The sequence below is a fragment of the Balaenoptera ricei genome, chromosome 1 (assembly GCF_028023285.1).
Source record: "Balaenoptera ricei isolate mBalRic1 chromosome 1, mBalRic1.hap2, whole genome shotgun sequence".
In the NCBI taxonomy this organism is placed as follows: Eukaryota; Metazoa; Chordata; class Mammalia; order Artiodactyla; family Balaenopteridae; genus Balaenoptera; species Balaenoptera ricei.
In genome coordinates, this window is record NC_082639.1 from 38,255,489 (window position 1) to 38,280,383 (window position 24,895).

Sequence of the window (24,895 nt, forward strand, 5' to 3'; positions counted from 1 at the left end):
AAAGGGGCTTCCCTGGTGGTGCAGTGGTTGAGAATCTGCCTGCCAATGCAGGGGACACGGGTTCGAGCCCTGGTCTAGGAAGATCCCACATGCTGCGGAGCAACTGGGCCCGTGAGCCACAATTACTGAGCCTGCGCGTCTGGAGCCTGTGCTCCACAACAACAGAGGCTGCAATAGTGAGAGGCCCGCGCACCACGATGAAGAGTGGCCCCCGCTTGCCACAACTAGAGAAAGCCCTCGCACAGAAACAAAGACCCAACACAGCCATAAATTAATTAATTAATTAATTTAAAACAAAAAAAAAAAGGAAGGAAAACCTGTCACAGGCTACAATATAGATGAATCTTAAGGATATTACATGAAGTGAAATAAGCAGTCACAAAAAGACAGAGACTATATGATTTTTCTTATATGAGGTATCTAAAGTAGTCAAATTCATAGAAACACAAAGTAGAATGGTGGTCACTGGGTGCTAAGGGGAGGAGGAAAAGGGAGTTGTTGTTTAACTGGTACAGCATTTCAGATTTGCAAGATGAAAAAGTTCTGGAGATATGTTCTATAACAATGTGAGTATGTTTAACTCTACTGAATTACACATTTAAAAAGGCTTAAGCTGGTAAATTTTATTTTTTTTTAAATCATGGTTTTTAAAACTATATGGACCTGGAATCGTTTCAGTAGGTAGATTTTTTTAATCACTAATTAAATTTCTTTTATGGTTAAAAGACTATATAAAGATTTTTAATTTCTTCTCAAGTCAGTATTGGTAAGTCATTCTTAGTTGTTTTTAAACTGTGCTTTCCCTATTGAAGCTACGTTTTCACAGCTCATTAAATTGTCTGTTTTATCCTTACTTTTTGTAGTTACCAGATGAGCCCTATTAAAAAGTATCAAGTACTCATTTGAAGCCATAATCTATTACATACGGACTTGATCTACAAATGAGACAGATTACAATGGTGACTACTTCTTGTAGAAATTTACAGATGGCAATTATAGGCATCTCCAAACATAAAACCTGATAAATAACAAATCCACACAGAGCAAACCCTACTTTATGAGTAATGTGAGATCATACTTACTAAATTACTTCTGATATGTTCTTGAAGATTCCTTAATGTAAAATATTCTACATTCAAATGTTTCTTCCACTAAAACCACAGAAGGAAAGTGTCAAGACTGGGGAAAAAGGAAATTTAAACTACTACCCTTAAAAAGTCCTTATTTTTGCCCGTTTCAATTCAGCATGAAAGAACTAATTTTCAGTGGCCTTTTCATTGTTGTTTCAAATGAAGTGTTTCCTTTTGTTAACAATAGTAAAAATAATACCCAAATATAAGTGACTGTGTAAAGAGAAAAATAACTTAAGATCAATATACAGATAAATAGATTGATTTATATTTATATTTGAAATCTATTCTAGAAGGCCTACCAAGGAATTCATGAATCAACTAGCAAAGCTGATTGGAAGCCATTATTTCTTCCATTCCTTCCAAAGGAGTCTCAAATGTGACGTGCTCAAGATCTGGATATTATGTTGAGTCCCTTATGACATCTATAGATAGCCTTGGTCTCTTCATTAAAAATAAGCAAAAATAATATTTTTTTTTAGCTGAGCAAAAGGCTCCAGAAACATGATATACTAGACTATTATAGAGATCCTTTTTTTAACGTGGAAAATGTAAATCAAAGAGACCCACTGCAAAAAAAAAGGACTATCCTACCTATCCTTCATAGTCCAAGTTCAAACACCATCATCTCCAAAGTCCTTCCTTCCATTCTAGCCCACAATCCCCCCCTTCCCTTGAATTTCTAAAAGCACTTGTTGGTATCACATTTTGATAGTTATCTATTGCTCATATTATTACTCTTCGCTGAGTCTGTTTCTTTAACTGAGAAATGAAAATTAGAGCAATATCAGAGGAAAATATTAAATAAGATTACTTAAGTAGAACAATGCTTAACTACCCAATAAGTACTATAATAGTTATTACTCTGACATTTATCAAATCTATGACTCTGAACAGTCACCTTTGCTAAATCTCATTTTCTTCACCTGTAAAGCAGACATAATAATCCCTGTCGAATGACTGTCTGTGTGTGAAAAGGGACAACCAATACTCTTTTGGTTTTGAGAGTATTTATTCATCATTAAGCCTAAGACAACCCCTAGAGTATTACAGTTGATCATTACTAAACCTTTGTACAACATACAGCACTCTTATTACCTTAATACTATAAAATAAGCATTTTATAAACACAAACTTTAATAGCTGCAAAAGAGTTTTTTGCATGAATGTGTCATAATTCACTTAACTATGCCCTCAGTGTTGAGCATCAACCACTCTTATTGATATCTCTACCCAGCTCCTTGTTGTTCTTTTGCCACACCAGCCCAGTACATCTCTCAATCATGGGGAATTATCCAACCACCTGCTTCCTCTGTTTCCATACCACAAGTGCTGAGTGCTGCTGAAGAAAAGCACAACGAGCATGGAATTTGTGCCACTGCAAATTTGCAAGTCTCTAATCTTCACTGTCATTAACTATCTTATTAGTAATTCATTTATATATCAGTGGCCCTTTCCATCCCACACAGCAATCACTCTACACACCTCTTCTTTCACAATTGCGTTCTACCAGAAAAAAGAAGTCTGACCTCACCCAATTTTCCAACCTACATTGTGCTTCAAACCCATCTCCTTCCTTCTAAGTGTTAGACAAAGGTATCTTTCCTCCTCTCCTGGGATAATAATTCCTCTCACCTCCAAACACATCACTTTCCTGTTCCATCAAATCACACCCCCCACCCAAATATTCAACCTTATCTCTGCTTTATTATCTCCACCAAAATGTAACAGGTGTTCAACTTTTCTGTCTTTAAAAAAAAAAAAATTCTGTTTCTCAGATCTATGTCTCTCTTTTGCTCTCACTTTTCCTTCACAGCAAGTTTTCTAAGAGTGGTCTATATATTTATAGTCTATACTCTCACCTCTCATCCACTCTTCAACTTACTGTAATTTGATTTCTTCTCAATAACAAGGTCCAGCAGAAACTTTTCTATCTTTATTTCACAAAATCACTTCAGGTTTTACAATGTAAGCCATTTTTTAAAATTTATTTATTTTTGGCTGTGTTGGGTCTTCATTGCTGTGCGCGGGCTTTCTCTAGTTGCGGCGAGTGGGGGCTACTCCTTGTAGCGGTGCGCGGACTTCTCATTGCGGTGGCTTCTCTTGTTGCAGAGCACAGGCTCTAGGGGCGCAGGCTTTGGTAGTTGTGGCATGCAGGCTCGGTAGTTGTGGCTCATGGGCTCTAGAGCACAGGCTTAGTAGTTGTGGCACATGGGCTTAGTTGCTCTGCGGCATGTGGGATCTTCCCGGAGCAGGGCTTGAACCCATATCCCCTGCACTGGCAGGCGGATTCTTGACCACTGCGCCACCAGGGAAGTCCCTGTAAGCCATTTTTTCCTTCTTGAAAATCTGCCCCTGAGCTTCCCAGAGACCAATCTTCTTCTCTTCCTACCTGCCCTGCTACTTTTGAGTCTTGAATCTAATCATATTGCTTTAGAATACTATGTTTCAGGAGTTCTGTACTACCTGTAAGATAAAGTCCAAATTCTTCAGTGTGGAATATAAGGCCCTTCAGGCCCTGGCCCTGCTTACTTTTCTAAGCTCATTTTCTTATTATTTTCCCACAGGCACCTTTCACCCTAGCCACACCTAAACACCCACAGCTCATCCAAACACACAATACCCTCTCATGCCTTTGTACATATGGTTCCCTGTACCACAAAGAATGCCCATTCCTCTCTTTTTCTTTCTCCCTCTCTCTCTCTCTCTCTCCTCCTCTCTCCTCCTCCCCCCTCTTCTTCTCCTTCTTCTCTCTCCCTCTTCCTCTCTCTCTCTCACCACACTCTCCTTCCACCTACTTTTTTTTTTAAGACTCAGGTCATACATAGTTTTATCCATGAAACCGTCCCTCACATTTTTAGGCCTAGGTAAGCACTATCTCCTCTTTGATTCCATAGAGCTTTGCTGAACATTCTAATATAAAGCTTATTGATTATAGTATAGCTATTTACCTGTCTTTGTACTGAAACTGGAGCTCCTTGAGGACACACCTTTTCTTATTTATCTTCGTGTCTCCAGTGCTGAGTGTCTCACTGATAGAAGGCACTTGATAAATATTTGTTGAATTAATGTATGAGATGATCAGCACTTAGGCTTACCATAGAGAAAAAGAGAAGATCCAAGAATAATTATGCTGAAAGAACAGCAGTAGACTTTTATTGAAGGCAGAAAAAGAAAAAAAGGTCAGCCTGAAGACAGAAAAACATTTTTGAAATTTCCCATAGAAAAAAGGTAAAATGAGCCATAAAAAAAGAATAATGATCAGTGACACTTGCTACAAATACTAACCCACTGTTTCTCTTGTCCCAAAAGTTTACCCATCCTGACCTTAGAGCCAAGCACACACTAGAGTCAGGCAGCTTCTAGCAACTGAGATGTGCAGCTGCCTCTAGCAAAGCTTCCAGCACAAGCCCCTCACCTTAACCTCTCTAACATTTCCCTATCAGTATATCACAAAAGCACTGACCTTCAAGAAGAGTACCTGCTATATGCCAGATACTAAGCTAAGTATTATTTCATTATATGTATATGTATATTTGTGTATGTGTGTATATATATAATTCTTATAAAAATCTTTGTGAATTAAGTACGACTACTCCCATTTCACAGATGAAGACTGTTCAATGTCACACAGTTGTTAAGCAGACCAAATTCAAACCAGTCTTCTAACAAAGCACAATCCTCTTTCTCTCAAGCCATCAACTACGTGAAATAGGACTTAAAAGTTCCCCGCAATCTTTCAGGTACTCCTCACATCATGTGTAAGGCTAACTCTAAGCTATCCCTCTATGGCAGATGTTGTAGAATATTCAAAATTAAGATAAGACATTCACCAAGCTCCTTCTCTGCTAATGAGGGCCCTCTCTCTTTTATCTATACTTCTAATTCCTCATTCATCAAATCCTAAGAAACAGGATTAAGTGAAATTTTTATTCTCAAATTTAGAGTCTGCAGTAGATAGAATAACGGCCCTCCAAGGATGTAGACATCCCTAGAATGTTCCTGGAACCTGTGAATATGTTACATTACATGGCAAAAGGGACTTTGTAGATGTGATTCTGTTAAGAATATTGCGATGGGAAGATCATCTTGGATTATCCAAGTGAGCTAAAGGAATCACAAACGTCCTCATAAGAGGAAGGCAAGAATATCAGAGTCAGAGAAGGCGATATGACAACAGAAGCAGAGGTCAGAGAGAGAGAGAGTTTTGAAGACGCAATGCTACTGGCTTTGAAATAGAGTAAGGGGCCAGGAGTCAAGGAACGCAGGCAGCTTCTAGAAGGTGGAAAAAGCAAGAAAACGAATTCTTCCCTAGTGCCTCCGAAAGGAATACAGCCTGCCAACACCTTGATTTTAGAACTTTTGATTTCCAGAACTGCAAGATAATAATGTTTTAAACCACTAAGTTTATGGTAACTGGTTATGGTAGCAATAGGAAACTAATACAGAGTTTCTACGTATTAATGCCTGAGAGTAAGAGGCAGCTCCGAGATTATCTTCCTGAAGATTAATTTTTTTAACTTAACTGTAGTATCTACTTGCAAATCTTTTCTCTTTTTAAATGTACTTTTAACATTGTTTTTGATATATAATAACAAATCTAGGACAAAAATTATCCACAATCCCATCATTAAATTATTCTTTTCATTTGATCGTATTCTAGTTCTCTTCCTTCACCATACTCCATTTTTATGTATTTGTAGTAATAGCAAGGAATGGATTTTATAGTCTACATTTTTACTAGGAACACTCCATGAGTTTTTGGGGGGTTTTTTGTTTTTTTGTTTTAATTTATTTATTTTGGCTGCATTGGGTCTTTGTTGCTGCGCGGGGTTTCTCTAGTTGCGGCGAGCGGGGGTTACTCTTCGTTGTGGTGCACAGGCTTCTCACTGCAGTGGCTTCTCTTGTTGTGGAGCACGGGCTCCAGACACGTGGGTTTCAGTAGTTGTGGCTTGTGGGCTCAGCAGTTGTGGATTGCGGGCTCTAGAGCGCAGGCTCAGTAGTTGTGGTGCACGGGCTTAGTTGCTCCGTGGCATGTGGGATCTTCCCGGACCAGGGCTTGAACTTGTGTCCCTTGCACTGGCAGGTGGATTCTTAACCACTGTGCCACCAGGGAAGTCCCATGAGTTGCTGGGTTTTTTTTTCATTTTGCTTCATTTTTTTCTGAGATCCTCCTACCCCTCTCTCTTCCAACCTCAGGTAAGCATCCTTTGCTGCTCCTACAACATTTCAAAAATACTCCTGCCTCAAGGTCTTTGTATGTTATTGTTGCTCACTCTACCTGTAATACTCTTCATTCAGCTAACCCCATGGCTCACTCATTCATTTCCTTTAGGTCTCTGCTCAGAATGTCACCTTAAGAGAAAATATCTGCAATACATGTGCAATAATAAACAAGGACTAACACCCATATCTATAATTCCTACAAATCTAAGAAAAAGAAAAAATAGGGGACTTCCCTGGTGGTGCAGTGGATAAGACTCCATGCTCCCAAAGCAGGGGGCCCAGGTTCGATCCCTGGTAAGGGAACTAGATCCCACATGCACGCCACAACTAAGGAGCCCACCTGCTGCAACTAAGACCCAGTGCAACCAAATAAATAAGTAAATAAATATTTTTAAAAATAGACAATCCAACAGAAAAACAGGCAAAAGACATGAAAAGGCATTTTATAAGAAGATAACCAAATGGCCTACATACGAAAAGATTATCAACCTCATTAGGAATAAGGAAAATGCAAATGAATTTAAACCACAATGAGATACCACTACACACTTATGACATTTACAAAAATGTAAATGTCTGACAATACCGAGGGTTAAAGTAACATACACTGTTACAAAAGGAAATAGTTTGGCATTCTCTAGAAGGGCTGAGATACACATATTCTATAAACCAGAATTCTGAATCCTAGATATACCCTACAAAAATGTACTGATGTAAAACAGGGCATGTGTGCAAAAATGTTCATAGCAGCACTGTCCATAATAGACAAAATAGAAACTACCCAAATATCTATCAACAGTAGGAATAAACTGTGATACACAATGAAATACCATATAATAAAAAAAGAAGAAACTACAGCTAGGTCAAAACAATATAGATGACTTAATGCTGAACAAAAACCACAAGAGAATACATATGGTATAATTCCACATATCTGAAACTCAAAAGAAAGGCAAAACTAAAATATATCATTTAAGAACAGGGAATTCCCTGGAGGTCCAGTGGTTAAGACTTGGTGCTCTCACTGCCAGGGGCCTGGGTTCGATCCCTGGTCAGGGAAGTAAAATCTCGCAAGCCGCGCAGCGCAGACAAAAAAAAAAAGAAAAGAAAAGAAAAGAAAGAAAACAAGGAAGTAATTGCATAAAATGTCAAGTCAATGGCTACCTTTGGTGGGAAGAAGAGAAGGGGGATATTAATTGGAGAGGGGCATGCTTTTGGCTTCTGGGAAGCTATCTTCAACATCTTTATCTAAGTGGTGGTTACAAGGTTGTTCACTTTATATGAAGTCAGTAAACTGTACATTTATGTTTTATATACTTATTAATATGTATTTTATGTCACAATAAGGTTAAATCACCATATCAGTGAGGTCTTCTCTGACTACCCAAAATAAAACAGTAATTCCTTCTCTGACTTCCATCTCCCTGAGCCAGTAGCTTTCTTTTGTTTTTTCCTTTTTTTTTGGATGTGTCACATGGCTTGTGGGATTTTAGTTCCCCAACCAGGGATTGAACCCGAGCCCTCCACAGTGAGAGTGTGTAGTTATAACCACTGGACCACCAGGGAATTCCTAAGCCAGGAGTTTTTTTTCCTCTATAGACTTTGTCTTCACCTAACATAACTATGTATTTACTTCTTAATTTGTTTACTGTCATATCTCCTCCTGCATAAACAAGCACTTTGTTTTGTTCATTGCTATATTCCCAGCCATTAGAAGAGTACCTAGAATAAAATACACCTTTACACTTTTCTCCATATGATCCAAACCTGTCCTTCCTCTTTAAATTGTGTCTCTTAGTTTATGGTACCACCATCTCCCAAGCCAGAAAACTAAAAATCATTCTAGAGTCTTTGATTTTTCTCAAGATAGTCTCTAAGTCCCATCAATTTTACTTTTTAAATAACTCTCCTATTCATTCTCTCTGCTACTACCTTACTTTAGGCTTCTTTTTTTTTGGGGCGGGGGGCAGGTAATTTCCACTTATTTTTTTTTAAATGATTAGAAGTTAAAACAGAAACATAATCTCTGGTTACAAATATAAAGTGGGTATGTATGTAGAACTATGCGTCAGTAGTTAAGATTGGCTAAGGAAGTCTCTGCTGCTAAAACAAAATTAAATTATAATAAAAATCTCCATGAGTCCACATGAATTCTTATGCACAGGGTCTCCCCCCAACCTCCATATTGTTCTTTTTTTTTTTTTCCATTTACCTTAGGCTTTCATAACATCTTTCATCTGTACTGAAATAGCCTCCTAGAGAGTTTACTTTCTTCAATCTGGCTTTCCTCCAATCTGTTTTTCACTTTGCAGCCAATATACTCTTTTCCCTACTTGAAACCAATCAGTCAGTGGCTCCCCAACTGCCCACAGGAAAAAATCCAGCCTCTAAGTGTAGCATTCAGGGCCTTTCATCAATTGGCCCTCACCTATCTCTCCAGGCTCATTTACCACCACTTCCTACCTCACACTTGTTTCAACAAAACTGAATTAGTTACAGTTCCCAAATACACCAAGTTGTGTGCATTTACCCAGGCTGTTACCTCTCTACTACCCCACCAGTAAACCAATCATTCCCTCTTCTGTTTATACATTTTTCTATTACTATACTTAAAACATTCATTCAATCAATATTTACTGAGTATCTCTATGTGCCAGAGACAGTGCTAGGTACTGGAAACCCAGCAGTTAATTATGGACTCAGCCCTTATCCTGATGGAATTGATAATCTAATAAGGATTAAAGATGCTAAACAACTAATTATAACAGTGGTTAAGGATTATAAAGTGGGTAATACAGTATACAATGGAAATGTATGTTAGATGATAGACATGAGAAAGGGAGGAAGTTATAAAGAGAAGTACTACATGCATTTGTTTGCATGTGGGTACTCCTTAATTACAGTCTGAGCTCCTTAAGGACAGGGATTATGCCATCTTTATATCACTAGTCAGGACAGTAAATAGTAACATATAGTAATGTGCATTGACTATATTACAAAGATCACTGCCCTGTTAACTCCTAGGCTAATCCCCCTGGCCAGGCAAATGCAGTGATCTTATTGGCCAGGCCTGGGTCATGTGCCTACCCTTAAAGCCAATGGCTTAGATCAATTCTACCTAAGCCACACTGATTGCAAATAGGGGAGGAATGGTTCCAAGATAAAAATGAGGAAGCTGCTACCCAAATAAGAGGGAAGGAAAAACAAGAAAAAAAAAGAGGGAAGGGAAGCTGGACAGGCAAAAAACAGCAAGCAGTCCTCTCTTTAGTGGACACTGTAATTATCTCCTCAAAACCTATCTTGTTCCTTCTCCACACTGGTAAGGAGTTTATGTGGGACTGACCCCTTCCCCAGCTCCAGGAGTAGGCCCTGATTCCACACAGCAGTAGTTCTCAAAGTGTGGTTTGCAGACCAGCCAAATCAGTAACATCTGTTACAAATACAAATTTTTAGAACCCAAACCTACTGAATCAGAAACTCTGGGGGTAAGGCCTAGCAATCTGTGTTTTTACAAGTCCTCCAGGTGGTTCTGATGCACTCTCAAGTTTACCAGACAGAGAAAGCTACAATTAATAGTTCAAGGAATCCAGATTTTAAAACAGTGATCCTTTGAGACACAGGAATAGTCTAAGTAGTGACAAACTCAGGATTTCTGTGTTATATTTGTGGGAAGCATCCTTTTTTCCCACCCAGAATTGAGGAAACATGTAGTCCCAGGAGCCACAGGCAGTCATCTTATACTACCAGGGAAGCCAGCCTGAGAAAAAAGCTGATATAGGGGAGAGCCAAGAGAAATGCAGAAAAACAGGGCCAAAGCCTGACAGTCTTGATCAAACCCAGCCAGGGACCCCCATTCCCTTTTTTTTTTTTTTTAACTGAAGCATAGTTGATTTACAAAGTTGTGCTAATTTCTGCTGTACAGCAAAGTGACTCAGTTATACACATATATACATTCTTTTTTTATATTCTTTTCCATTATGGTTTATCCCAGGAGATTGGATATAGTTCCCTGTGCTATACAGTACAACCCTGTTTATTCCCTCATTCCCTTTCAACTTTTCAACTACACAAACCCATAAATTCTCTTCGCTTACACCAATTTGAGTTGGACTTTTTGCTACTGAAACTAAAAAATCCTGATATCCATTACAACAAGTTACATGTCTATCCCTACACATCTATCTCCATGGGGAGAATGTACTAGGAAATAGTGTCTATTCAACTGTCCAGCCTCTCTCTAAGTTAGGCTTGGCAAATTTAGCAAATAAAAATACAAGACACCCAGTTAAATTTGAATTTCAGATAAACAATGAATAACTTTCTAGTATAAATATGTCCCAAATTTTGCATGGGACATACTGAATGTATATTATCTGGCAACTCTACTCTAAATGCCCATTGTTGATCCCTAGGAATCAAAAGAGAGGCCCACGTCAATCTCAGTCAGACAAAAGTGATAACTTCTCTCACATAGTTCATGACTACTAGGAAAAAGACTAAACTCCCAAGTCCTGAGCTAACATCCTACAACAGGTCTGAACTACCTGATTGTCTTAAGCAAACTTCTTTCTAAAAGTCAAACATGTTCTATGGCAGAGAAGTGTGACAAAATGAAATACGTTGCTATATGAGTATTCATAGCTTCTTTTCTTTACTCCCTTGGTTCCTGGCCCTTATTATACAGATCAGAGTAATGAAATAGGCAAAGGAGAGAGCTGAAAGGGAAACAGGTACTCCTGGAAGAGAAACTAATAAGTTTGAGAAAGGGAGGAAAGAAACAAAAACAATGAGACTGTTCAAGTCGCCATAGAGAGTCTGGCAAGTTTTAAAAGAGAGAAAGAAGTTTGGGATTAACCGTGCAAAGATACTGATCAAAAATGGAGAAATCAGGGACTTCCCTGGTGGTCCAGTGGTTGAGACTCCGAGCTCCCAATGCAGGGGGCCTGGGTTCCATCCCTGGTCGGGGAACTAGGATCCCACATACCACAACTAAGCCTATGTGCCACAACTACTGAGCCCATGCACCACAACCAGAGAGCCCGCATGCCACAACTACTGGGCCCACGCACTCTAGAGCCCACATGCTGCAACTAGCAAAGCCCACATGCTGCAACTAGAGAGCCCGTGCACTGCACCTAGAGAAGCCTGCGCACTGCAACTAGAGAAGCCCATGCGCTGCAACTACTGAGCCCGTAGGCTCTAGAGCCTGTGCACCACAACTAGAGAAGCCCATGTGCCACAACTAGAGAAGCCCATGTGCCACAATGAAGACCCAGTGCAGACATAATTAATTAATTAATTAATTATTTTTAAAAAGATACTCTTAAAAAAAAAAAGGAGAAATCAGATTTTAAGTAGTAATGCAATATGGTATGAATGTAATCCCCTTTGGCATTTTTGAGAAGCTGGAATAAAGGTTTAAATTACTTTTCAATTCAATTTAAATGTTAGGCTGGTGCTTCCTCTGAATGGAAGAGAGGAGATATGTCACAAAGCATCCCAGCTTAATAATAAAAATAATAACAACAACAGATACTGCTCTAAGTGTCTAACATGTACTAATTCATCTAATTGTCACAACAACCCTACAATGGGGTTAATATTCTTCTCCCTGCTATACAGATTAGGAAACTGTCCAGGGTCACAAACCAGAAGTAGACAGGGCTAGAACCGGAAATCCAAGCAGCCCGAGTTCAGAGCTCCTAAACATTGAGCAACACTTCCCTATTTCAAAACAATGTCTATACTCAAGCACTTAAGCATTCCACTAATAAGCAAAAACACATAAATATAGTTTAATTATTCTAAAACACTAACAACTTTAGCACATAAAGTAAAATGACACATATATGGCATGGCTTCCTTCTCTTTAATTTCTTCTCCCCTTCAAAGCCCACCATAGAAACTTAGAACTTTAAGATAATTTTCTTTTCAAAGTTACTTTTGAAAGTAAATTATAGTACAGTCTAGATTTATACAGTAATGTTTATCAAAGCAACTTATGAGTAAGCCTTCATCAAATAACTAAGGCCACATATTATGCTGCTTTGCACTCAGATGGCAGAGATTAGAAATCATAACACTTCAAAAAAGAGAAAAATCCATCCAAAATATATAGTTTTGACATAATTTTAAAAGCTAAATCTTTTAATTACTAAAGCATACTTAAAGCTAAGAAATTAGAAAATAAAGTAATTAAGTCAGTTTAGAAATGACAAGCTACATAACTGGTCATAATATTCAGAATCCAACTACTTTCACCACCTCCTCAGCGTCCACCCTTGCCCAAGCCACCACCATCCCTCAGCTTGTTTATTGCAGTAGCTTCCTAACCAGTTTCTCCACTTCCACCAGCAGCCAGAATCATCCTTTTAAGCCAGGAATCATAATACATCACTGTTCAATACCCTTGGATGGCTTCTCATCACAGTCAAGTTTTTTTTTTTTAATTGAAGTATAAGTTGATGTACAAGTTACAGGTGTACAGAATAGTGATTCACAATTTTTAAAGGTTATATTCCATTTATAGTTATAAAATATTGGTTATATTCCTCAGTCAAGTTTTAAAAGCCAAAGTTCTTACAATCAATGGTCTTCCCCACCATCCACACCATTACTTGTCTTTAAATCTTACTACTTTCCCCTCATTCCACTCCAACCACACTAGCCTCGTAGATGATCCCTGAATACATGACACACACGCTCCTGCCGCAGAGTAAGTCATATGGTATCCCCTCTACCAGGCACACTCCCCCGCCCTCTCAGCTCCCATATATCTACCTGGCTAGCCCCCTCAATTCCTTTAGGTCAGGCCCTCCCTGTCCTATTATTTAAAATAGCAGGTCCCCCACCCAGCACTCTATTTTTGTTCTCTGCTTTTTCTCCATATCATTTATCACCATCACTATATATTTCACTTATGAATTTGTTTATTCTTTGCTCTCTCCCTTCCCTTAAAAATGTATACTCCATGAATACAGGGAGCTTTGCTGTTCTGTTCACTGCTATACCTAGAACACTATCTGGCAATCAAATATTTGTTGAAAAACATGAATTAATCAATACACATGAACAAAAACATTTTTGGATGCTTAATATGGTCTGGGCGTGTTAGTTGCTTTACAGTTGTTAATTCACTAAATTCTCACAACAATCCTACTGAAGTAGGGACCATCATCATCCCCATTTTTTAGGTGAGGAAACCAAAACACAGAAAACATAAGTAAATTGCTCAATGACATATGCTAGGAAGTGGCAGAGGCACAATCTGAACTCAGGCAATCTGATTCCAGAACCCTCTCTCTTAATAGCCCCACTATATTGCCTCTAAATTTCTAATTAATACATTTTAATTGAAAGATATGATCTATGGGTTATTTTAAGTGTCCTAATTTTTAACACCAGTCATTCAAATCATAAATCATTCTACAAGTCCAAGGCTTCATATACCAAACTTACTTAATTTATTAAACTTTGAAATTTGGAGTTTACAGTTTTACAAAATTCTCTCTTCACAGTCATTTACTTGATATACTAATATACTCTATTCCAACACCTACATGACTCAAATAAGGAAACTATCAACCAGAGAAGTTAGCTTCCTCATCTTCTAGAAAGCAATTGGTAAGATAGGAAAAGGCCTGTCTTATATTTAACTCTCAATACTATGTGACCCTGTGAATTCCAATTTGTAAAATGAAAATGGGTTTCATAATACATCACTATACTAATTAGATTTTAGTTTTGAAAAAGAAAAAAAAATTAACTCGTTAATTCTTTTCATTTCCAAACACAGAGATGAGAACTTTGAAAGAGCTATGGTTCTCCAAATTACTTTCCAGATTGGCTACTGTTGTTTGCCTACCTAGAATTCATCCCCTCCTTCTTCCTTCCTAATAGAATCCTTCCCCAGTATAATGCCTCAGGGGAAGTCAACACCACTCCAGATTCAGGCACGAACTCGGTTAGTTTGATAGTAATCACTATTGAACCATTCCTGATGGGTTCAGAAATGGACATACTACCCAATTCTGGCCAAAAAGGTCTGAAAGAAGCCTGCTAGAGGCTTTTGGAGAAAGTTTCCTCTCTCTGTAAACAGAGGCACAGGAAGAGACATCTTCCTTCTTTTAGAAGTTGTGCGTATGGATGTGATGCCTGTAAGCCTATCCCATGGAGAGCAGCAGAATTGAGCAATGGAAAGAATATGGGTTTTTACTGAATTGTTGAATTTCTGTAATCAACCAATGCTGAAGCCTATTATATGAGAAGATAAAATTTCTTATTTCTTAAGCCATGTTGAATTAGGTTCTGCTGCTTACAGCTGAAAACATACTAACTACATACTTTTTTATGAAACATATCCCAGGACTAACCTCAGAAAAAAAAGTTTGTGGTTAAATAGAATTAGTTCAATAAATATGCTATATCCATACAATTGAGTACAATCCTATTATTTAAAATGATGTTAACATGAATAGTTATTGTCATGGGAAAGTGTTCATGACAAATTAAGTGAAAAAACAGCAGGTGTTGGGCTTCCCTGGTGTCCCAGTGGTTAAGCACCCACCTGCCAATGCAGGGGACACGGGTTCAATCCCTGGTCCGGGAAGATCCCACATGCCACAGAGCAACTAGGCCCGTGCGCCACACTACTGAGCCTGCGCTCTAGAGTCCATGAGCCACAACTACTGAGCCCATGCACCACAGCTACTGAAGCCCACGCGCCTAGAGCCCATGCTCTGCAACAGGAGAGGTCACCACAATGAGAAGCCCTTGTACCGCAACGAAGAGAAGTCCCGGCTTGCCCCAACTAGAGAAAGCCCGCGCGCCGCAACTAGAGAAAGCCCGCGCGCAGCAACTAGAGAAAGCCCGCGCGCAGCAATGAAGACCCAACACAGTCAAAAATAAAAATAAATTAAATAAATTTTTTAAAAAAAAGGTGTTTAACTGGGTGAAAGGTATATGGGAATTCTCTGTACTACTTTGCAACTTTTCTGTAAATCTAAAACTATTCTCAAATGTGAAAGTTTGTATAAATACCTTAAAAAGCAGATATTTACAGTACTGTCTCATTTGAATTTGAAATGAGAAATACACACGTGAAAGAATATATCTGAAGGTGATCACAGTGGTTATTCTGTGTGGTAGGATCGGGAGCTCTTACTTTCTTCTTTTTACTTATCTGTATTTTCTCTCTTTTCTACAATGACTATGTAGTACTTTTGTAGTGCTTTTAATAAGAAAAATAAATAAAATTTATCTTAAATTATCTTTAAAAAAAGGTTTGTGGCTAATTCTACAAATGCATATTAGAAGTTCAACATGAATTATACCACACTGAGTGACTCAGCTGCGGAGTTAGAAAGTTAAAAAGGATACATGTGAAAGAACGAACTCTAAAGCAGTATTCTTCTAGCACAATCATTTCAATAAGGCCTTCTCCAAAACAATTTATACACAAATTATAAATTTTGACTCATGATTGAATTTATTTTTTCTTAAGTTTAAAAAAAAAAAAACTAGGGAATTCCCTGGCGGTCCAGTGATTAGTACTCGGCGCTTTCACTGCCATGGCCCGGGTTCAATCCCCGGTTGGGGAACTAAGATCCTGCAAGCCACGTGGCACAGCCAAAAAAAAAAAAAAAGAAACTGTAACAATACGTATTTAAGATTACATAGCTGCATGCTCTGGATTTGTTGCCCTATACCCTTACACACGGGTAGACAACTGATCTGGTCCACAAACAGAACATCAGACAGGAAATCCAAGGCTGGATAATGGCGGATGGTATGACATCATGGTATTGACTTTGGCTTTGTGTTGGCTCATATTCACAGGGCACAGGGCAGTTTTTATATTGACATGGGACCTGCAAAATGGTATGATCTGGCAGGCTGGACCTAGCCTACTGCCTCTTTTATTAAAAAAATTAGATAACCCTCTTACTTTATATGAACTTACAAATAATATACAAGGAACAAAACATATACCATATATGGGCAAACAATTTGGAAACTGATCTTATAAGGCTCTATGTTTGACCTTACCTTGTTATCCCAAGTCAAGTCCTACACAATCTAAATTTAATTGGTATAGTAACACATTAAGTAAATTAAATCTACATTTAACCCAATACTGTGTTAAAACTAGCCTAACAAACTTTCAAAAACTTACTACTCACTTTAATTCTTCCAAATTTCAAATGTGACTTTTACGCGAAACCATAAAATTTTGCTGATAACATTAAGTATTGTATTTTTTCATTATTTCTTTCGTTAGAATAAATTATCTTTATAAGTTTAAAGGTCACATGTTGATAATAAATAATATCAACATTTTGAAACAAGTCATAAATGAAGCTGGCTGAGTCCACAGGTCTAAGATTTAACAAAATATTTGGACACTGGGTATTTAGAGAAAAAAATAGATACAAAAGAAATATGACAGCTTGACCTCAAGAAGCGTACCTTGTTGGGGAGATAAGTTATATTCACAAAATAATTAATGCCATAATGTAACATGATTTTGTGTCAAAATAACAGACCTTAGCCCTAGATAATTAAGGGGTTCAGTGCTAGAATTTTCAGAGGAAGAAAAAAAGGAAGAAGGACTTGCAAAGGATCCTGATTTGAAGATGGGGTGGGATGGGCATAATCTAACACAAGAAGTGGCATAACCAAAAGGCTGGAGATGGAAATAAGCAAGGTATATTGAGGGGATAAGCAAGGAATTGGGCAAGATGAGAAATGAGAATAGAGGATTAGTAATTGAGTTGGAAATGTAAATTGGTACCATATTACTAAAGACTATGTAAGCCAAGTTTAAGAATACAGCCTCTGCTTAAAAGAAATGGAGAGCTGCTGATTATTTATAAATAGAGCAGTAAGACAATGAAAATAACATTTCAGTAGGATTAACCTGGCTGAAGAATTCAGGATGAATTTATGGGGGAGGGGAAAAAAATTAGAAACAAAGCAATCACTTAGGAGGCACTGATTAAGAACTTGGGCATTAGAGTCAGGCAGACATACCTGCTCTGCTACCTGCTGGCTGTGAGGCACTGAATAATTTACTAAACACATTTATGCCTCAGTTTCCTGTCTGTAAAGTGGGATACTAGTAGTGCTTATTTTATAAGGTTGTTGTATGGCTAAAAGAAATACTACATATGAAAGCATTTAACATAGTGCTTGTTCTGTAATAACTACTCAACAAATGTTGGCAACAATTACCGTATTACAAACCATTTCAAATGCGAGGTGATGAGGAACAAGGGCAATAGAAACTAAAAAGAAAGGATGACTTGAGTCGTATTTCCATAGACTCATGAGATGTTATAACTAGAAAAGACCCTAGAGAATTCTTCCAAAACCAAAACGGCCCCAGTTTAAATGTCAAGGATGAGACAAGAATGGAGCAAGAAAGCTCAAAAGGTTTTGACTGCAAGAGTGTCCAAAGCAGTAGAGTTAAGATAATTAAATATTATCAATATGCTTTAAGAGGGACTTTCCTGGCGGTCCAGTGGTTGAGACTTCGCCTTCTGGTGCAGGGGGTGAGGGAGCTAGGATCCCATGCCTCACAGCCAGAAAACCAAAACATAAAAACATTGTAACAAATTCAATAGAGACTTTGAAGGTGGTCCACATCAAAAAAAAGAAAAAGAAAAATCTTTAAACAAAAATATGCTTTAAAATATAAGCTACAATGAACTGAGTATATACCATGTGCCAAACACTGTGCTAGATTATGATATAGTACTTCTAATTCCCAGAACAACTGTGAAAGGTACATATTAGTTCAATTTTACAAAAGAGAAAATGGATGCTCACAGAGGTTAAGCACTAGCCACGTAACCTTGGGCAGAATAAGAAGCAAAGCTAGGTTTGGGACCCATACCATCTGTTTCCAAAGCCTGTGTTCTTTCTACTACATTCAGGCTGCATCCCCCTTTAATATCAATAAAAATTATATCATATCACACAGACATATTTGTAATTATTTTTCTATCTACTTTGTTAAATATGGTGACCATAAACATGTCCAATCTTTTCTACATTCTAAGATAAATATAAAAAATGAGAATAAATTTTAAAAGCATTATAAAATGAAGACTTACCATATTTCTAATGAAACATAGTTGGAATACTATAAACTATAATATATTAAATGAAAGCAGTGACTAATCTTTTTCAATAAGAACATACAGAAAAAGTTGGCATGGCTTTTTACATCATTTGATGATATTAACATTTGTCCCATACTACAGCATCATTAAAAAGCGACACCTAGCTCATAAAAGAAATACCTTACTACACATAGGAGAAGCATTTTACATAAGATGAATCCATCAAATGTTCAGAGTTATAAAGAAAAATTACACCACAGAAGCAGAATGCCCAATCTGCTAATAGTAAGGACCACATGGTGGCAGGTGACCTATTTCTTCAGTGTTGTTTCTCAGCAGATATTTCCTTCAACCACAGGGCCAGTATGCTAGTTCTCCACCAGAATGTTACTTAATCTAAATTTTACCAGGATGAAAATACCAAGTATGCCAAAGCAAGAAAGTTTCCTGAAACAACCTTTTCATTTGGCTTCAAAAAAGTCAGAAGAGACTGAGTGAACTGATGAGGATGAGTATAATTTTTGTGACTTTCTGTCTGAATTAAAAAAAAAAAAAATCCCACAAGGACTCAGAGGCAAAGAATATACAAATCAATTTTCACTGCAAAGTAAAGGAGCTGTTACAGTGGAGGATTACTGGACTGAATGTCAATATTATGACATAGTATGAGTGTGTTTCATGTTTGGTAATTGCAATCATTGTTGCTTTTGTTGTGGTCATCCATGTACAATGCTTGGTGTCAGTCTATTTATCTCTTATAAAAATAAAATACAGTGTGTGTGTGTGAAAAAAAAAAAAAAAAAAAGTCAGAAGATACTTTACTGGGTTGGCCATCAAATTATGTAGTCAAGTAACTACTAAACCAGTACTTCTCAAAGTGTAGTCCAGAGACCAATGAGTCCCCAAGACCTTTTCAGAGGGTCCAACAGGTCAAAAATATTTTCAGAATATCACTAAGACATTACTTGCCTTCTGTACTCTCATTCTTTCACAACTGTGTAGTGGAGTTTTCCAGAGGCTATGACCTGTGGTATCTCAACAGACTGAATAGAGGAGCAGACTTAGGAATTTACATGTCTTCCATTTAAGCCAGACATTAAAGATTAAAAAGCCAGACATTAAAGTGATTTGCAAAAACATAAAATGATGCCACTCTTCCCACTTTTTTTGTTTGTTTTTTGGGAAATATAGCTATTTTCTCATTTTAAAGTTATGTTAACATGTAATGCTTTATTTCTAAATGAATTAAATAAATATTTTTTGACTTCTCAGTTTTATTCTAATATGGTAAATTTCAATAGATATAACCCACTTAAACAGAAACTCTTTGGGATCCTCAATAATTTTTAAGAGTATAAAAGGGGTACTGAGATTAAAAAAAAAAATGAGAACCACTTTTCTAGACCTTCCTGTATTTATGTTTTGCCAAACAATTAAATTTTTAATTTCCTAGTGACCACTGAGGAGATGTTGCTGCCGTACAGATTATTTCAGAAATTTGTCTTGATAAGAACAAAAAAGTCTACAGACAATCTTAAAAAGAATTGTATCCATTAGTTTAAAAAATAAATCATTTATTACATCTCCTCAAAATAAATACAGTAACAATGTCAAAACTAAAGTGCAAGCTAATAGACCACTATCTATAAGCTCTGGGCATGAGTTTATGATCACTTATGTACTGGTAATCCTCCAATAGCTCCTATACCAAACACAGGGCTCTTTGAGAGGTCTATCCAGCAACTGTTCTGTTATGGAATAATCCTGATTCCCAAATCACAACAGGACTAACTGAGATGCTTAAAAGCAATTCTCTGTACCATAATCTTAACATCTCCAAAATAAAAAGTTTTGTTTCATCTAAACAGTTCAATATTTCCCAGTATTTCTGGGAAATACATAAACATTAAGACATCAAAGTCCCATCTGGATCCAATCCTTATGTTGTCAATAAATTGTAATAGATGTAGCAATCCGTGCAGTTATTAGATACCTTCAGGATGCATGGTAATGGTAGTTTTTGAAAATACAGGCTGGAGGGAAACACCTTTCAATACTAGTTTTTGAGGCTGCTGGAAGCAATAACAGATAAAAACTTCACATTTATGCTTCAGTCTAAAATTAAAATGAAAGCCATATTTTGAAAACTGTAATATGAATATTATAGTTAAGGAACCTAAGTCAACAACTGTCTAATTTGGAAGTTACTTAACCCTAGGCTATTGCAATAGCCAAGAAATGAGGTGATCAAAGACCTTAAGTAGAAAAGCACTTAAAGGCTAGAAAGAAATGATGCTCCTTAGGTATTCATTAATTCACATATTTATTAAATTGTCTACTACTTGCAAGACCTTGAGCAAGCTAAGAAGCTCATAAGCTGGTGGGAAGATAATTCTAAAGGGGGAAGTATACATAAATAAATGTGGAAGCTACTCTAGACAGAATGGAAGAAGTTCTATCTGAGAAGTGCTAGAAGAGGGAGGGAAGGATGTCTCCTAACAGAAGGGATCATGGAACATACATTCTGGCATAGAAGGCATCTCACCAGGGCCCTTAACATATATAAGGTTCCAACCCAAAGTGAAAGGCATCCCAGGAAGAGGAAAACACACACAGTAAGGAACAGCAAGTATAAAATAGCTTCCACAGAACTTGTGATGGACTCCAGGAGGGGAAAAGACTGGAATATTAGGCTGGAAGCAAAAATAAAGGGACTTACATGACAGGATAAGCAAGACAGGGCTTTTTTTCAGTAGGCAAAGGGAAGCCATTGGACGGTTTTTAAAGTCATCGGAAGATTTACCATTGGAAGGTAAATCATCAGATGATACTTTAATAATACTGTGGATTGGACAGAGTAGAAACGGAGAGAACAGTCAGTGCACTATCACACCAGTCCAGGCAGGAAATAATAAGAGCTTGATCTGGGACAGGAACTAGGAAAAAGGCAGATACAAGACATGCTGCAACCTCTTCACTAAAAATTAACTTAGTTTTAAATGTTTCGAAACTTAATTTACCACACAAAACAAGGTTGTTCACATTATTTACATTAAAAACCATTCACTTCATAGGCAATACTTCAGCATACTCAAGTGTGCTTCCTTTTAAAAAAGCTGTTAGGAATAACTAACTGTATTCTACATTAAGACTATAAAGTGGGCAATAAAGAGCAGCATAACCATATTTTCAATATTCTGACTAGAATCACAGTATGCAAAATTTCTTTTAAAGATGAACATTTTAAACTCAAAAGTTTATTTCCATGGAATACACAAAGTTTGGATCAGAATTTTCTATACAATCTTGTAAGACCCACATTACTACATAATTATAATAGTTCACTTTTCTTAAAATCATTTCTGGACAACTCAACTCAACTTGGTCTACACTTCTACCAGGCCCATATTTTTCAAATATTAGTGCCTTCTTCATTTTCTCCCCTCCTCCCCACTCACCTCTCCGCCCAACAAATTCCCTTTGTATGTCTGCAAGGCAAGATACTATATGATACAGTATGATTCTAAGGCAGTTCGAATATATAATTCTTATAGTAACAGAAATCTAGAATTATTAACCTTACTTTTCACAGGAGAGGAACCAGTGATGTACTAAATTTCCATTTATGTGAATGATAAATGCATCTAATAGAAATGATGCTTTACCATTAGGGGGAAACAAAGGGGGAAATACACACAATAGATGGGTGGCAAATCTCACAAACTTCGCAAAATACAAAAAAAGCTGCATCTGGATTGCAGTCACAATTATAAAAGCAAATAAAGAAGGCTCCAAAATGAAGGGAAAAGAAAAAATTCTAAGTGATCATTAAGAGTGAAAAAGGTTGATTCAATATTAGTACTAGTTTTTAATATAACATCATTTAACACTCTATCTCTCTATGACTAATTGAAAAAAAAACAAAGAGGATAATTCACTGTTCACAAGGACACAGGAAATAATTTCTACATACATGCTGTAAGACAGTTATACTTCATTACACTTTCATGGGCTCAAATCCTTTCAAAGGCTTCCAAAAACACATAGTCTTATGATAACTGAGATTCCCCAATGACACACAATTTTTTCTGTAGGCTTAGCTATAACACATTTTTTAAAGACATAACGAATTCATCCTTAACAAAAATAGTCACAAAGGCCCTCTACTTATTCAAAAATCATTACATAAAGCACTGTCTATAACTGCAAACAGGGCTTGAAAATCTGACAGCTAATAATCATAAAATGGGGTAGACTTTAAAGAAAAAAAATTACCCAACTTTTCCATTTTTCCTTCCTTTTCCTTTCCTACCAGATACACAAAATGTCTGTAAGGATCTCAGACAAAGCTCTAAAGTAAAAATACAGTGTATGTATACTTTACATTATGTATACTCAAACCTATCTCATATATGTACACATCACATATATTCACACAAAAAAGGTTTCTCCTTTTTTTACGCTAAGAATTGAAGTTACGTTAAATCCGATCCCATAAATGAAGTTAAATCACCATAAATTAAAGAGTAATAAAATAGGGCACGTAGATCTGAGTGACTATATTCTGAAAAGAAAAACCTCAGACTAAGGCCATGACTGAATAAAAACGCCCTATCCCTGAAAATCCCTAACCGGCATTCGGCTTCCGTGAGAGAAAAAGGGGGTCTTAAAACGAATCATCACATAGGTAACCCAGTTTCAGAAGTTAACGAACGTAAAACACAGCGAACCAAACAAGACAAACGTACGAAATGACAAGCTTTAAAGAATTTCCCCAAAGGGAAAGACGGACTTCAAGACTGGGATATAAAGCATCCTTTGCAGGTAGAAGAATCTTTAATTGAAAAAGAAAAAAAGAGGGGGGGGGGGCGGTGGTGAAGGGTACGACAAAAAACCGAACGACAAGCAAAGGCAACGAAGTAAAAGAAACGGGTCTCTCCTCCCATCCCCCACCCCATCCCCCACCCCCACTCTCACAGGACAATAGGATCGGGGTCCTAACTGCAAACTTTAAACGTGTAAACCAGAAGCAGTTTTACTGCAGCTCTAACTGCAAATCTGCCCCTCATCCCGAACCTAGTTCACCCAAGAATACTTCTGCCCTGAAAACATCACCAAGGTTTTGTTAAACACAAATCAGACCCATCACAAGATTCTTTTTTTTCTCCCAAGTACCTGGAGGATCCATTTCAATATAAAATATCAGTTCTGTCGAATAGGGCATCATCACCTCCCTCCAGTCTGCGTCATCGCGGTCCATACTCCACACCGTATTGTACATCGCGCTGTCAGGGGCAGGTCGTCAGGAAATATATAGAAAGCATATATATTTTTTATCTGCTATTTAAAAATCTAAAAATATATATCTGTAAAAGTCCCACTCGGAAATGTACTTCGGGGTTTCCAACGGCCGGTACAAGTCCAGCCAACTACCAGGACAAGGACGGGGTCCTCCTCCCCTCTCCTGCTCTGGCAGCCAGCAAAATGCCCCCCGAACGTTCAATCTACGGGCTTTTCTCCTCGAAGGGGTACAGAAAGGCTTGGGGGGCGGAGGGCAGAAGTGTTAAAAAGCGGCTTCCCCAAAAATCCCTCCTACACAGTCGTTCTCCAAAGAGAAAAGCTCCCACCGCCTTCAAATTTTTCCGCGGAAGCCACTTTTGTGTCCTTCAAGAGAGGGAGAATAGAGGGGGGGCGGGGGAAAGAACGCGCTGGGAGAAAGGTGGGTAAGTGACAAAGGAAGGCATAAAAAGGAGGTTGGGTATTGCGTTCAAGTTTCAGGGTCCCACTGGTCTGCGGGGAGAAATCCCCTCAGGGGCCAGGACTCGGGCTCCGTTCCGGTCGGGCTCGGAACCGAAGCTGCTGCAGCCTGGGGATGGGGGCCCGTCCGAGAGTCCAGTTAGCTCTGCTTGGCCGTGCGCTCCCGCCCGGCTGCAAGCAAGCTCGCTAGCGCCGGCTCCCCTCACGCTCTGCCCTGACTCAAGCCACTAGAGTTTCATTTTAACGGCGCGGAGGGGGGACACCCTCCCCGCCCCCAAGCTCTCCCGCTGAGGCGCCACCCAACCGCGCCGAGCAGGGGGGATGGCCAGCATCGCCACTGCCCCTTCCACTCTATTCCGCCTCGAAGTGTTGGGGCTTCTGTCAGGTGCCTGAGAGACTGTTCAGGAAGCTGTCGTCTGCCTCGGCTATCAACTCTCCCCACCGCTCCCTAGGCCTCGGCTCCTTAACCCTCCAACCTCTCTCCCCCCAGCCTCAATCAGAATGGTAGGGCCCGGGCGCTGGCCGCTCGCCAGGAGTCAGTGCCGGGAGCACGCCAGCCGCGCGGGGAGGGAGAGGCGAGAGGGGAGGTGGGGTGGGGGGGAAATGAGAGGATGAAGTCGCTGGTGATTGGCTGAGCCAGGTTGCCGGAGCCCGGAG

At 38.4% G+C, this 24,895-nt stretch overlaps 1 protein-coding gene across 1 annotated transcript in view; it reads right to left on the reverse strand.

Annotated features, from left to right (window-relative positions):
* Positions 1-24,440, reverse strand: part of PIK3R3 (phosphoinositide-3-kinase regulatory subunit 3) — an 86,482-nt gene extending 62,042 nt beyond the window's left edge. Inside the window, exon 1 of the mRNA XM_059921832.1 lies at positions 23,657-24,440. Coding sequence (XP_059777815.1) covers positions 23,657-23,762 — 106 coding nt within the window. The 5' untranslated portion in view covers positions 23,763-24,440. The remainder of the gene's footprint in view (positions 1-23,656) is intronic.
* Positions 24,441-24,895: the final 455 nt, after the last annotated feature.